This window comes from Macaca fascicularis, chromosome 8 (assembly GCF_037993035.2).
Source record: "Macaca fascicularis isolate 582-1 chromosome 8, T2T-MFA8v1.1".
NCBI lineage: Eukaryota > Metazoa > Chordata > Mammalia > Primates > Cercopithecidae > Macaca > Macaca fascicularis.
The window spans coordinates 20,971,596-20,986,846 of record NC_088382.1 but is presented as its reverse complement, the minus strand read 5'-3'; the positions used below and the strand labels follow the sequence as shown (position 1 = coordinate 20,986,846).

At 38.7% G+C, this 15,251-nt stretch overlaps 1 protein-coding gene across 50 annotated transcripts in view; it reads right to left on the bottom strand.

Annotated features, from left to right (window-relative positions):
* The window catches only part of PCM1 (pericentriolar material 1), a 109,032-nt gene extending 95,152 nt beyond the window's left edge, over window positions 1-13,880 (bottom strand). For 17 of the 50 annotated variants that reach the window (XM_045397919.2, XM_074000351.1, XM_074000353.1 and 14 more), the window contains exons 1-4: window positions 13,677-13,880; window positions 12,096-12,163; window positions 1,866-1,983; window positions 198-443 (exon numbers count right to left, since the gene is read on the bottom strand). In XM_045397919.2, the coding sequence (XP_045253854.2) occupies window positions 198-443; window positions 1,866-1,961 (342 nt within the window). In that variant the 5' untranslated portion in view covers window positions 1,962-1,983; window positions 12,096-12,163; window positions 13,677-13,880. Of the gene's footprint in view, window positions 1-197; window positions 444-1,865; window positions 1,984-2,248; window positions 2,431-2,708; window positions 2,858-12,095; window positions 12,167-13,676 lie in introns of all 50 variants that reach the window. The other 33 variants (XM_045397923.2, XM_074000358.1, XM_074000368.1 and 30 more) reach the window with 5 other exon arrangements.
* Window positions 13,881-15,251: the final 1,371 nt, after the last annotated feature.

Below are 15,251 nucleotides of genomic sequence, written 5' to 3'. Positions count from 1 at the left end.
CAAGTTTAGAAATGAGACTTCATTTCCCTCTAAACAACACAGGACCATCCCCAGTGATGAAAATTCTTTTCGTAGGCACAGACACTTTTTTAAAAAGTCACATAAAAACTCAATTTTCTATTCCTAAGACAAATTATTTAATCCATTTCAAGTATTTCTCACAGTAATAACTTGATTTTTAAAAATAATTCACAAACCTGATCTAAATCACTGAAGTTTATCCGCTGTTTCAGTTTCTCTAATTCTGCCTGCTCTGGGACAGACATCTGACTCATGTATCTGCTGTGTGGGAATGTATGTGGAGTCTTCGTTCTTCGCCTTCCAACTCCCGGTGACGACTCCGGAGAAATATCATTAGTTACTCTTTTATCACTTTCTACACCAAACTTTTTCTTATTCTTTTCTGATGATCTATTTGCTTTCTTCTGTTGGCCACCCCAATCCTTTAAAAAAAGTAAAAGAAAAAGTTAACCTGGTCTCTATCAAACCAGGAAAATAGTTTGGTATAATTAAAAAGTTTTGGTCAGTTTTAAAATTAAAAATGACAAAACATTTTTGACAGACTTACACTCCTAAAGACCATTATTTACTTCTATTAACCCATTTTTCCCTCATTACATCTACCCTAATTTTATAGCCCATCCTTCTGAAAATAGATTATTTTCTTATCAAGATCACTAACAAATACAAATCCTCAAATGCCAACCCTAAAATCAATCTGAGTATTTCCAAGAGGATTTTTTACACTGTTATTTTCTATTATAAATAGAGAAATAAATTAAATACCTTTACTGACCTCCTATAAACTCGGTATGTATCATAAAAAGATCTGAAATCCAATCAACCTAGGTTCTAAAACTAATTACTGTTTTCTGAAAAAACACTCCCCTGCGTGACCCTAGGCTATTTATTTCACTTCCTATAGTCTCAGTTTCCTAATCTCTAAAATAGTGTCACCTTCAAAACAGGATTAAAAAGAATTAGTACCTAGCATTTAGCAAGCAATAAATATAACTTTCATTTTTATAGATAAAAATGTACATGATAATAACTAATATGGAATTACAAAAGTGCTTATAGTTTTAACTGGAAAACATTTTTATTTACTTCATTATACCCACATAACCTAATTCATTCAACAAAAAGGTCTGTAAATTCCCACTTTATCCAATTGGAAGACTCTTTTAGTTACTAGTATAGCAAACCACTTGGGATATTTTCCTTATTTTAACAAAACTCCCTTCTTTACGAATTGTCCTTCCACCCAATCTATGAGTGAATATTTCTGACAACCTGTTACACTACTTACCTCACCCCATCCTCGCCACAGAAGACTGAAAAAAGAAACATATCTAATCCAAATTAGCATAATCATACTTTAAAATTTCAAATTGGAACTAAGAGATAACTAGTCAGTACACAACTGCAACCATAATTAAAAACTTTAGAACGACGGGACAGCCACAGTATATCACATGGACCAGAGGAGAGAAAACTGGTCTGTAAAGAGAAAGCTGTGTTAGGCAGATGCACTCAGAAGCAGAGTTAGGGTGGTGAAAATTCTTGACAACTTTCCAATTCCTTCTCCCAGTCCCTTCCTAAAACCCAGCTGCATGCCTTAAACATGATTTCCATAAAAAAACACTTTTACATCTTTATATAATAGTAAATCTTCTTTCTGGCTTAAAAGCTAACTCAATTTGATTTCTGTGTCTTCAATTAATATAGTAAACAGCCCAGGGACCCTTAATATCTTGGCCAGAAAGTGTTTACAAAGAGCATCGGTGAGCTAAATTTGGTCAGGGGGCAAATTGCATTTTAACATTAATAGCCAACAACACACCATGAAGAGTAAGGTATCATACCATATTGTTGAGCCTGTCATCAACATTCTCATTGCTCCAATTTGGTAAATCCTGATCATTCATGCCATCTTCAAAAGGACCTCCTCCTGTGGCCATACTGGCTTTAACAATTAACTCTCTGCAAAACAAGTTAAGAACTGAGCTTTAACACATAAAAACAAACTCGTTTTTTAAATCACTCCAAGAAGTGTAGCAATACAATCATTGAAGCACTGATTTTATGAACTAAAATGAGGCACTGTCAACCACATCACAAACAAACTGATTTAGCTGCAATAGGCATATTATGATTAAAATGAGTTGGTAGTTGGAATGACAGAGAAAGGAAAATCCCTGAATATACCTTATGCGCACTAGTCTGCATACTAAGTAAGATTACTTACTTAATTCAACACAGTCCCAAAAGGTAGAACAATAAGGTAGGAAAAATGTCATAAACAGCTAGAACCAGAACTTCTCTCAGGAAAGAAAGTATCTCTGTTCTGACAATGGACTTGGGATGAAGATGATACTCTGAATACAGGCATTAGTTCTGTGCCAAAGATTCAAAGAGGGGAGAACTGCGCTGCAAGAAACAAGAAGAAAGTTTGGTTTTATCAGGAAGGAAGGTACGATACTAAGATGATAAGAAAGTGGGGAAAGAGAAGCAGGACTAGGGCCAAAAAATCCAAAAGTGCAGTGGCTAGAAGACATTTTAAGAATAGCGATGCTTACTACCCTACTTTAATTTGTATTAGTGCTTTCTCTAAATCTTGTTAAAGACTACCACACTCAAATCCTCCCCATAAAAATGGGGTTTTTGCTTGTATATGTGAAAATCAAGAAAGGGACTGAATTTCATACCTGGGTCAAAGAGATGAGAAAAAGCATCAGCAATGGTGGAAGTAGAGGTTCAAAGGCAGAGATGATCATCAGAAAATAATATTTCTGCATAATCTTGCGGAAGACTTTGGATTTCTACTAGCTGTGGAATTGTACAGGTTGAAGGGGTGCTAGTTGAAAGAGGAGAGGTTGAGATAATTTTATCTAAAATTCAAGGGACAGGAAAAGCCATTAAACTACAAACAAAAGCACTGACACTCGAAAGAGACAGTTTGGCCAAGGTCATTCAGCAAAAAATGGCAATAAAAAATATTAATAGGCTGGTTGCAGCGGCTCATGCCTGTAATTCCAGCACTTTGAGAGGCTGAGATGAGCAGATCACTTGAGATCAGGAGTTCAAGACCAGCCTGGCCAACATGGTGAAACCCCATCTCTACTAAAAATACAAAATTAGCCGGGCATGGTGGCAGGTGCCTGTAATCCCTGCTACTTGGGAGCCTGAGGCAGGAGAACAGAGGAAGCCAAGGTGTAGTGAGTCAAGATTGCGCCATTGTACTCCAGCCTGGGCAACGAGCGAAACTCCATCTCAAAAAAAAAAAAAATTAAAAATTAAAAATTAAATAGTAATAATTATAAAAACCCAAGTTGCTTTAATTCTGAGATCTTAACTCATCCCATTCACCACAGAAAAAATATCAAAAGGATTATCAACTCTGAAAAAGTACAATTTGTCCCACAGATGTTTTCATGCTAGAATATCTATTAGAATAACACATTACATTAACAAATTATATAGCAAATTAAATTTTATCTCAAAAATGATAAAAATTCAACAAAATATTTATTTTAAAAATCTTAAAAATCACAAATACATTGACCATTCCATTATATTTTACTGTTCATTTTTTTAATGAGCATATATTACTTTAATAATTCTCTAAAGACTTGAAAAGAAGTATATTTTAAACCAATAGTCAACATTATGCTTAAAATAAGACATGAAGGACATCCCTAATAAAGACCAAAATAAAAATGCTACATATCAGTTATTTAGCATTCTTTCAGAAATTCTATCAAGCAGAAAAATATGAAACAAATATTAACAATGAAAAGAGAAAAGGTGGTATTCTTAAAGAGTGTTTTTAAAAATCTAGAGAACATCAAAATATCACCAATACCACTTAGAAAACATAATGGGGAAAAAACGATGCCACTCATAATGGTGACAAATATATAAAATGTCTACGAATAATAAATTGGCTTCATGTCAAGAAGCACTATTAAACTCTATAAAACAATATGGGAGAAAAAATGTGAATAAGTAGAAAAAGTATCTTCCATGATGGGAAAGTAAATATTACAATCAATCACTTTTTCTAAATGTATATTGGCTTAATTTAATTCCAATTAAGATTCCACTGGAATTCTCCTTAGAACTTGACAATTCTAAAATTTATCTGGAAGAATGAATAAGTCAGAAAAAAAGCTACCATCTGTAAAATAAAAGCAAGAATAGCAACAGAGGTCAGGAGGTTAGAAAGCTAATCCAAGTTAGCTGTCTATATAGTTTCAACAATGCCGTCTATATGGTTAAATTAGTACTAGCTGAGGAACAAAAACACTCAAATACATGCAATCAGAAAAATGTGGTTAAGAAAAATTAGTAACAGCTAACACATTTTATTTTGTTTACTATATGCCAAACACCATGCTAAAATATTTTATGTCCATTATGTCATTTAACCCTCACAACAATTCTATGATGTAGGAGTGAGCAATTTGCTAACAGATCTGAAAACCACACATTTAGAGCTTTAACAGTTTTTCTTAGTATTCTTCACCTCAGTCACAGAAGAGAGAAAAAAATGGTTTGAGTCACTACTTTCTCAATTCTCCCAAGGATAGTACATATCCAGAACCATCCATCCCAGACACATAGAAAAAAAGTGAATTCACAGTAAACAACAGATGCCTTAGGGTATTAGAGTTTAATTCTCTCCCAACTGAGAAAGGCTGCCTTATATCACACCATCAAAATAGTCAAAGATTAAAACAGAATTTTAAACATAAGATTTGTAAAAGACAAGAAAATGGAATGCTTTTTAAAACAGAGAACTTACTAAATTGAGAACACAAAGAAATAAAAAATAAAAAGTTCAACAGATTTTATTCATATAAAAGTAAATCCTAAGTGTGCTGAGAATAGTAAATGAGAGCTTGGGAGAAAAAAAATCTGAAAGAGACATGAAGTATAGTTAATACCTTTGTTATACAGAGAATTTGTTTTAAAAAAATAAAACTGGAGAAATACAAGCAAAACAAGTAGTTTGCAAAAAAAAAAAAACACGAATATATAAAGTCCAGTTGCAAATTAAAATAAACTATTACATTTGCTAACTTTCATATAAATTACATATTATCTAATTCTCACGGTAGTAAAGGGAAAATGAAATTCTCTGACACTATATTGAGAATATAAACCAGAATAACATTTCTGGAAAGCATTTAGGCAATACTGTAGCAAGAACTAAAACTGAGTTTTTGACGTAGTAATTCTGCCTCTTCATAAGTAATCTGAGAAAACAACCTTAAATGTGGTGGAAAGAACTATAATGAAGTTATTACGCTATAATTGTGATAAATTAAAATATAACACTAAACGTCAAAGGACAAAAATCAATGCTTTTAGGCAAACTGTACTACACCTGCAGGGTAGAATACTAAGTACCCTTCAAAATATGTAATTATGAAGACTGGACAATATAACCTGTCGTTATATCATGGAAAAAGTAATATAAAAAAGTAAAACAGCTGTATAAAAAATTATATATAAATTTTTTTAAACAAAGCTAAGAAACTTTATTAAAATGCTTTCACAAAAGCAATTATTGGTTACAGGGTAGGCACTGGTGATCTTTCTTCTTTTTTCGGTCTCATGTATTTTCAGGAAACAGTTTACATAATTATTTATACTAGAAATATACTTTAAAACTTTAAAAAAGAATATCCAGAGAAGTACACACAGTGAACCAAAATGACTAATTTAAATATTTTGCAACTACTGTTTTCTACATATCACATAATTTGTAATATTGAAGAATAAAACAAGCATGCAATAGAAGTGATGCCATATTTAAAACTACTAAAAGCAATTGCTTTGAAACATAAATTGGAAGGGAAAATTAAGACATTTAAGTCAAAATTATTACATATCATTTTTATCTTAAAAGAGTATGTTAGCTACACTTTCTATCAATAGAATAATGAAGCAACAGTAAAGTAAGATAAATGTATTAAGAATGTATCTCGGCCGAGGTGCGTGTATCAAGAGGTCAGGAGTTTGAGACCAGCCTGGCCAACATAATGAAATCCCATTTCTTCTAAAAATACAAAAATTAGCCAGGCACGGAGGCACATGCCTGCAGTCCTAGCTACTATGGAGGCTGAGGCAGAAGAATCAATTGAACCCGGGAGGCGGAGGTTGCAGTGTGCTGAGATCACGCCACTGCGCTCCAGCCTGGGCAAGAGCAAGACTCCATCTTAAAAAAAAAAAAAAAACTAGAAAGAATGTTTTACCTTCTATTTTCCTATTACAATAAATTCCCCCTAAAATGCAGAGCTTGTTCCAAAGACCTATTTCTGGTTAATGACTTTGAACACTACTAAAATAAGGTTTTAAAACAATTTTAAAACTGTACACTGTAATTCGTTTGAGAAAAATAGATTTTTTTTTCAATTATTTTAAAAGAAAAATTAGTAAAATCTTATCTAGTAAGTTGGTAAAATAAACAATTTCATCCACTATTACACTGTGACCGCCATGGGGGTAGAATACTTTATAACTTAATAATGATGATACCAAATGTGTTTAAAAGGCACGGTATTAGTATGCCTTTAAAAAGTAAAACTGTAAGTATGAAGCTAAAGAAATTATTGCATATGGATCAATTCTTAACGTATTAACATTCACAACATTTCCCAAAAATTTTAGGTATCTCCCTCATAAGAGGTAACAGCATGTTATTTCTCTCTTCTTTATGCTAACCTCTTTAACCACCTCAATGTCACCATTAAAAATACAGGATCTCTGCCTTCTAAATTTTATTCTGCAAACACATTAATGTAAACTAGTATTCAGAAGTACAGAAAGTATTCCAATAACAAAAAGACTAAGGATGTACAGAATACCAATTCAAGCAAAATTTCTGGGCAGCATCAACAGAACTTGGTGACTATAGTTCCCCCTTGCTGCAGTTTTGTATTGCAGGATTATAGTTACCCACACTCAACCATGGTCAGAAAACAGGTGAGTACAGTATAATACGTTATTCTCAGCGACAAAGACCACATTCTTATAACTTTTATTGCAGTATATTGTTGTGACTATTCTATCTTATTAGTTGTTAACCTTTTACTCTGCCTAATATATAAACTTTATCACAGTATGTACATACAGGAAACAACATACACACAGAGTTTAGTACTACCCACAGTTTCAGGCATGCACTGGGGGTCTATGGAAGGTATCCCTACAGAAAAGGGCAAACTACTGTATTATGACGTGGGCGTTAAGGAAGTGGAGTTAAAGGATAAACCCTAGGTCGCTAGAAACTGCGTATGTGACACACAGTTAAACTGATTAGAAAAGCAACAAGTTTTCTTTGTTGAGAGATGATAAGTTCAAGTTATAAAAATGCTGAGTTTGAGGTGCCTATAGTGCACCCAATTAAACTGTCTAGTTGACAAATAGTGACCTATCTCTCAAGAGAGAAATCAGGGCTGGAGAGTCATCCACTCAAAAAGTGGGACAGAGGACTCAGGGAGACAATAAAGAGTAAGAAAAGACCAGATCTTAAATACACTGGTATTAAATAGAGAGGCAGAGGAAAAGGACATACTAATATACCAATGAGGTACAGAAAGATAGGAGGGAAACCAGGAGAGCCTGTCAAAAGGGGAAAAGTATATCAAGGAGAATGTGATAAGAAACCAAACAGTTACCTTGCCAGATAAAAGAAGGACTGAGAAGTATCGTCCTGGATTTAGCAACACGGTTACTGTTGACCTTGGTGAGAAGTTTCAGCAGGGGTGGTGAGGGTTAATTCCGTAACTGGAATGTATTATTGGGAGGAAGGGGAATAATAAAGGAAGTAATTAGCTAACATTTTTAAGCAATCAGCCTATGATGAGAAGCAAGCAGAGACAGTCATAAAGAAAGTTTTATTAAAACGGAAGTATCGAGTATGTTTACAATGTGTCGGTAAGCAGGGAGATACTGGTCAGGTGTGGTGGCTCATGCTTGTAATCCCAGCACTTTGGGAGGCCGAGGCAGGTGGGTCACCTGAGCCAGGAGTTTGAGACCAGCCTGTCCAAAATGGCAAAACCCTATCTCCACTAAAAATACAAAAATTAGCCAGGTGTGGTGGCACATGCCTGTAACCCCAGCTACTCAGGAGGCTGAGGCAGGAGAATAGCTTGAACCCAGGAGGCGGAGGTTACAGTGAGCTGAGATTGTGCCATGGCACTCCAGCCCGGGCAAAAAGAGAGAAGTTCCATCTCACCAAAAAAAAAAAAAAAAAAGAGGGAGATACTAAAAATGCAAAAGAGAAAGGAGATAAGCAACTAGCATGTGGGCTCTGAGAAACCGGGGGCCACTGGGATCCAGAGCAAAAGACAAACGATTAGCTTTAGACAGGAACAGGAACACCTCTTTAACTGAAAAAAACAAGAAAGGATGGAATCGGTTGTAGGCTGGCTAGCAGCTGTGGTGGTAGGAAACCAAGGGTGCTCCTAAGTGTTGTGAAGTAGGAAGGACTGTACATTAAGTGTGAGGGTGAGACAGCAGTGTCTGCGAGATCGTAGAAAAGTAGGAAAAGGAGAACGACTCTCAACAGCAGTACGGACTCAGGGAAGTGAGAGACTATTCACTGATGTAACAAGTACTACAAATATTTTTTTCCAGCAGTGCTCATAAGCCTCAATATAAACACTCCACTGAATTCATCCAAGGTTGAAATTTTGCCAGGCAAGTTTAACAGAAAGACAGTAAGATAAGAAAGTTGAAGCTATAAGAAAACAATTGGTAGAAGTAATTGATGACAGTACTATGGGCAGCTGAATGGGAATAAAAATAAAATCGTTCTACTTTAAACACACACTTCTACTCATGCTATGCTTTACTAAACAAAGTTGAAACTATTATTTCCAAGTTTCATTTAGCTATTTTTGACAGCCTTAGTGGGCTTATCTTTTATACAAAGACACAAAAATGAAAATATACTATGGCAGTATTAAGCTACTTTCAATGACTAATTTTTTTTTTTTTTTAAAAAAGAAAATCCCGTTAGACTGGGCGCAGTAGCTCACGCCTGTAATCCCAGCACTTTGGGAAGCCAAGGTGGGTGGATCACGAGGTCAGGAGTTGAAGACTAGCCTGACCAACATGGTGAAACCCTGTCTCTACTAAAAATACAAAAATTAGTCAGACGTGGTGGCATGTGCCTGTCATTCCAGCTACTTGGGAGGCTGAGGCAGAAGAATCCCCTGAACCTGGGAGGCAGAGGTTGCAGTGAGCCGAGACTATGCCACTACACTCCAGCCTGAGTGACAAAGCAGACTCCATCACAAAAAAAAAGAATATCCTGTTGCAGGATTCCTACTACAGACATATTATGATAGAGTATCACAGTATTAATTACCATGAAAATACCTACGACTACAGTTTACCTCTCAAATAAGAATATAAGGTAAAGAACAAATTCAAAGTAATCGAATAATCAGGCCAGATGCAGTGGCTCATGCCTGTGATTCCAGAACTTTGGGAAGCCAAGGCGGGCGGATCACTTGATTCGCCTGGTCAACGTGGCGAAACCCTGTCTCTACTAAAAATGCAAATATTAGCCATGTGTGGTGGGGCACACCTGTAATCCCAGCTGTTTGGAAGACTGAGTAAGGAGAATTAATTGCTTGAACTCAGGAGGAGGGGGTTGTAGTGAGCCAAGATGGCACCACTGCACTCCAGCCTGGACAACAGAGCAAGACTCTGTCTCCAAAAAAAAAAAAAAAACCCAAAGTAATCAGTAAAGAAAAAAATTATTTTTTTCTCAAACGGCATTAAATTACTCATAGTCCCCTCTGAAAATATCTATCCAAGACATTCTTGTAATTTTCCTGACAGTAGCTGGCTCATGGTTTCACACTCTACTTCATTCCTTACTTTCATGACCTAAACACTTGCAATGACTTTTCTAAGACTCTGGCCTCAATTCCAATATCCATCTCATCTTCTCTATTCCAATACTGAACTGATCATTTGTTCGGGATCCTGAACTTCTGAAGTTCCTCTTTCTGATCATAAGTTTTTGCATTCTACTTCTCTCACTTTATTCCTGCTGAAACTGCTCTTAGCTTTCCTGAATACTAACAGCCCCTTAATCATTTCTCTCTCCCTGAATCCACCAATCCCTTGATTCCTTACTCAAACCCAAACCCAAGTAAGTCATTCCAAAAAAGCCTTGCTAGCTAGCAACCTTCACTTCCTCACCTACTTGCCTACTGTGTCAACTCAATTCTGGTTAAACCCCACCATCTGTTTTCTCTGCTACTATTCTTAAGCTGTCAAAAAGTGGGAAAATAGTCATAAAACGGCATTAACTGTGATCACTATTAAGGGATGCTACACTCCACATAACACATATACTTTTAAAATGTAAGTTTACTCCATGAGGTAAGGCACCCTGTCTGTTTTGCACACTGCTGTATCTCTAGTACTGTAGCTATTACACAGCACGCTGCAAGGCACTCAATCAAATCCGTAAAAATGAAAGTACTGCTATGTATCTCCGGTTGCCTTCTTAGTTCTCTACTGTGAATCTCACAGCCTTACTACTTTCTCCAAGTCTCAAATCCACTTTCCTCCTTCAGAAGAAAATGGCCAAATCTCCTATTGAAAAAACCCGGGTTTTCCAATTTAACTCAATTACCCTTTATTTTTATTCCTCTTATCCATCATCTTCCCCAATGTGCTAAAAGGAAAATTTTATAACTAATTTTATAATTATTGTTTATTTTACTAAAGCCTACCATACAGCAATCACTCTAGTATTAACTCTCATACACACTCACATGTGACCTTTCCCTTGAGTTCCATTTTTCTTGCCTTGTTTTGTTAGTCTTCCAATTTAAAAAAAACCCACTGAGAAGTATAAATAAGATACCCGTCAACTACCTATTTGTACTTTCTCATAAGTCTCATTTCATATCCTCACAGGAGAGCTATAAAATAAAAATCTGTCTGCTTTTGTGGAAAGTAAGAATATATATTAATTTCTACCAAAAATTTTTTTTTTTTTTTTTTTTTTAAGATGGAGTCTTGCTCTGTCGTCCAGGCTGGAGCGCAGTGGCACAATGTGAGCTCACTGCAACCTCCCCCTCCCAGGTTCACGCCATTTTCCTGCCTCTGCCTCCAGAGTAGCTGGGACTACAGGCGCCTGCCATCACGCCCGGCTAATCTTTTTTGTATTTTTAGTAGAGACGGGGTTTCACCATGTTAGTCAGGATAGTCTCAATCTCCTGACCTCCTCATTCGCCCACCTCAGCCTCCCAAAGTGCTGGGATTATAGGCGTAAGCCACCACATCCAGCCGATTTCTACAAAATTTTCAAAATGAACTTTCTCAAAATTTTAACAGTAGAATTAAATGTAGCTTATTTCTTTCTGAAGTTTTTTATGAAGAGATATTATTTCTAAAAAGCTTTTAACAAACTTCTAATTATCTTTTAGTCATTTTTCCAAACTGTCCTTTGCAAACAATTATTTAACTTCTCCTAGTAAACTTACATTCTACAGCACTGACTTTATTCTACTGGACAGAGAATACCTTTATGTCACTTGCATGTGACTATGCACTAAAAGTAATGTTTAAAGTAATTTTATACCAGGAAAGGGAGATTGAAGTATAAAAAAGAATAATAAAGTAATTTCAAACAACTAAACTTCGGCCAAGGTATAACAAGTTCAAAAAGTAGAGTTCATGAACAGCCAATTAATAGGAATGTTGTAGAAGAGAACCCGAGATTAAATGGATTTGGTAAGAGAGGCTATTCAGTTACAGGACAAATTCAAACAGGTTAAAAAATTCTGAGAAAACAAATAAATTTCAAACGGTACTGCATAAACCATTCTAGTACTTAATAATTAGGAATGACACGGCCTTTCCTAACAAAGACATACGGGCAGGCCAAAGCAGCATGCCGAAAAGCAGAGCAAACAGGGCGGTGAACCCAGAATGTTTGTTTACTAAGCAGAGAGGGTCCTCAGTCATGCACTGTTATTTTGATAGCAGTGTCCACCATAAAGTCGTCTTCAACTCTAATACAAAGGATAATACAGATGATAATGTCAAATTACCTGTTTAGAAACTAGTTTTTGCAGCTCAGAAACTGCTCCTTTCCTGCTCCACACTTCAAAGCTGTTTCCTGCTTAGGATTAAAAATATGTATCACTTAAGTAAATTACTTACACTACGAAATATAGAATAACAAATACGACAGTTTTGGTCTAAAATAGGTTTAGAAAGATCAAAAGAAGGGAACAAATATAATTTATCCATATTTTAAAGTTACCTGAATTCTTTTGGAAAATAGTGTGATATGCATTAATGCTTAAATCCTCCAAACTTCTAAAATCCTACCAAACAGCAAAGTAGTATCTACTTCGGAACAGTATAACAAAGATGGTTAGCCCTAATTATCCTTTAATAGTCTATACCAAAGTTTACTCCTTTGATTGATCGAGCTTCCTGTTACTCAAACTATTTAAGAACCTCGTATATCCGATGATTTTAAAACGCTCTTTTAAAAGCTATTGTACTTCACAATAAAATAACCTTTTCACTACATAAATACTAGGTTTACCTTCAATTCAAAAACTCTGCATTATATTGGTGTTCAGTGGCCCTCACCAGGAAGGTGCTAGGGAAAGAAAGGAGCAGGTGCACCCGAGGCTCTACAACACCCACTCCCGTAACCAGAGAACACCAGCAGGTGGAGTCTGGAAAGCAGTTATGGGGCGGGGGTGGTAGGGGCGCCCAGAAAGCCCGCTTCTTCCAGCGCCCAAACACGAACATTCACCCGTAAGACACACGATACAGACCTCAGCCCGGCCAAAAAAATAAAATAAAATAAACCAGGCGAGTTCCTGGGGAGTGGTCTGAGGAATGCAAAGTTGGCGCGCCCAGCCTCCCTGGCGTGGCCTAATCCCGAAACGTCAGTTTCTGCAAACCAAGCAACGTTTCCCCCAGTCCCACTTGGCATTTACTCTTTCCCGGTTCTAGGCCCAATTCTAACTAGATCTGCAGGAAAGGAGAAAAAAGGGGCAATAATAACTACATTAACATTCCCAGGAACGCCTCCCCCGGCCCCTCGGCTCCTACAGCACCGAGACGGCGGAAATCCTGCAGCTCAAAACCCAACTGCAACTCTTCAGAGTCGCGTCGCTCCTCATCCGCCCTTCTGCACCCGAACTCTGGACACCGAGAGCTCCACAGAATAAAACAGGAGGGAACGCGGGGATGAACTATGGCCACCAAGGCCTGTTTCTCTGAGAACTCGACCCGGTTCCCCTGGCACCCAAACCAGAGCCCCTGCTCCGCTTCCTCCGCCCGCAAGGGGCATTCCCGGAGCCACTGGGACGCGGGGCGGCCTACCCGGCAGGGCCAGCAAGAGGGGCGAGGAGGCAAGAAGGGGGTCCTGCAGTCACCAACGCGTCCCGAGGTGCTCACCCGGGGATTCCGGCGGTCGGTCCTGAGGGAGGGGGCGGACTGTCCGCCTCGGGCACAGGAAGCCCAGGGCAGGAAGACCCGAGAGCCTAGCGAGGAGGCGTGGGCCCGTGGCCAGACCCAACAGGGCCAAGTGTCCCGGAGCCGTTACTCTCCCGCCCCTGGGGCGCGCCGCCCTCGGTTGCCAAGGGCTGGGGACGCGCAGGCATTACCTCTACAAGCAGCAGCCTCTCCCGTCAAGGGCGGAGCGGCGGTCAGCCCCCACGACCCGCCACCGGCAGCGGTCAGCCCTTGGAGACCGCAGCAGAGAGGCCCACACGTTTCCTGGCTGCCTTGGCGCCAATGGCCGCCTTTTCGACCTCAGCTACGCAGCGCCAACCGCCGCAGCCACCGCCATCTTAGGCTCTCATTGTGGTGGGAGAAGAGGGGCGGGGGGACTGCAGAGGGGGGAACGTGCGGCGGAACATGCGCCGTCTCCTCGGCAACGGCCGCGCGGGGGCGAGAACTCGCCCGGGCGGGAGCCGCAGTGCGCTCTACACGCTAGACTGGAGTCATGTGACCCGCCGGAGTCTGTGGTGTCGCTTCTGGCTCTTTAAGTCGAAAACAGATTAAACGAACGAATCCGCCCCCCACGTCCAGGAACTACGTATCCCAGAATGCCACCTAGACCCCGTGTTCTAAACGCCTGCCAACCACAGGTGGAGGACTACAGATCCCAGGATGCTGTGCGCTGCCGGCGCTGATCGCGGAACGTGGGGCCCTAGGCCTATGCGGAAGTGGATTGGTCCCTCAACCAGTGGAGAAAGCCGAGGCGCCATGAAGTTTTTTCGTGGGGGTGTCAGCTCTGGCCGTGCCGGAAGAAGGAGCCAAGACCGGGATCGCTCTTCTGCTCCTTCCTCACCCACAACCCGGTCACGAAGAGGTGGAAACAGAAGGACACTTACAATGTAGTCCAGCCTCTTGATTTTACATATGAGGGGATTGATCCACGGAAGTTAAACAATTTGCCAAACGTCATATGTACTACTGAGTGGGAGAATCATAAATATTGTTGATATTTAATGCTAGTTTTGGTTAATGTCCTTTTTCCTTAAAAGAGCCAGATGATTTTAATCCAAACTTAATTTCAGTAAATTTTCTCTGAATTATCTTTTTATTTATACTCTCCTGTTACAGCTCTATTAAGATTAGTAAATTGGCAGATCCTCTCTTTAAAAAACAAACAAAAATCAATAAAGTGACAAGGCCTTCAATGTACCTGACTGGAAAGTTAAAACACGTGTCAGTTTTAATTGAGCGCAAGGGCATTCTAGTTTTACGCAGTTTAAAATTACGGGATAACTTTTTAAGCAAAATAAAGGTGAAAAGAGGAATTGCTTTCTGGGCCTCAACAACAAAAACAAATTGTTCCCAAAACAGTAGATCTGCATCTCGGTACACAATTCAGATAAAGCTCTTCTAACCCACTGCAATTTGCCACCGTAGGTTCAGTAGTGAGTGCATTGATCGTTTGCACTAATACTCGTTTGTCAGACACTGTTTCCTCATATTCTGTGCGTGTATCGTTAAGTACTGAGGTAGCAAAAATATAGTCCCTGCCGTTGAAGAGCTCATTTTAGTAAAGGACGGAAAAGTGGAGTGTGATGTAAATAAATTTCGTGTTGTAAAAAAAAAGTGCTGTGGCAGCTCAGAACACAGAGCAGCTAAACGCTCAGGTGTTTATTGTAGTCCAGAATGCCCCATCCTAATTCCACCACTCCAGGATCCTGGACAAGCGACATGCCTTT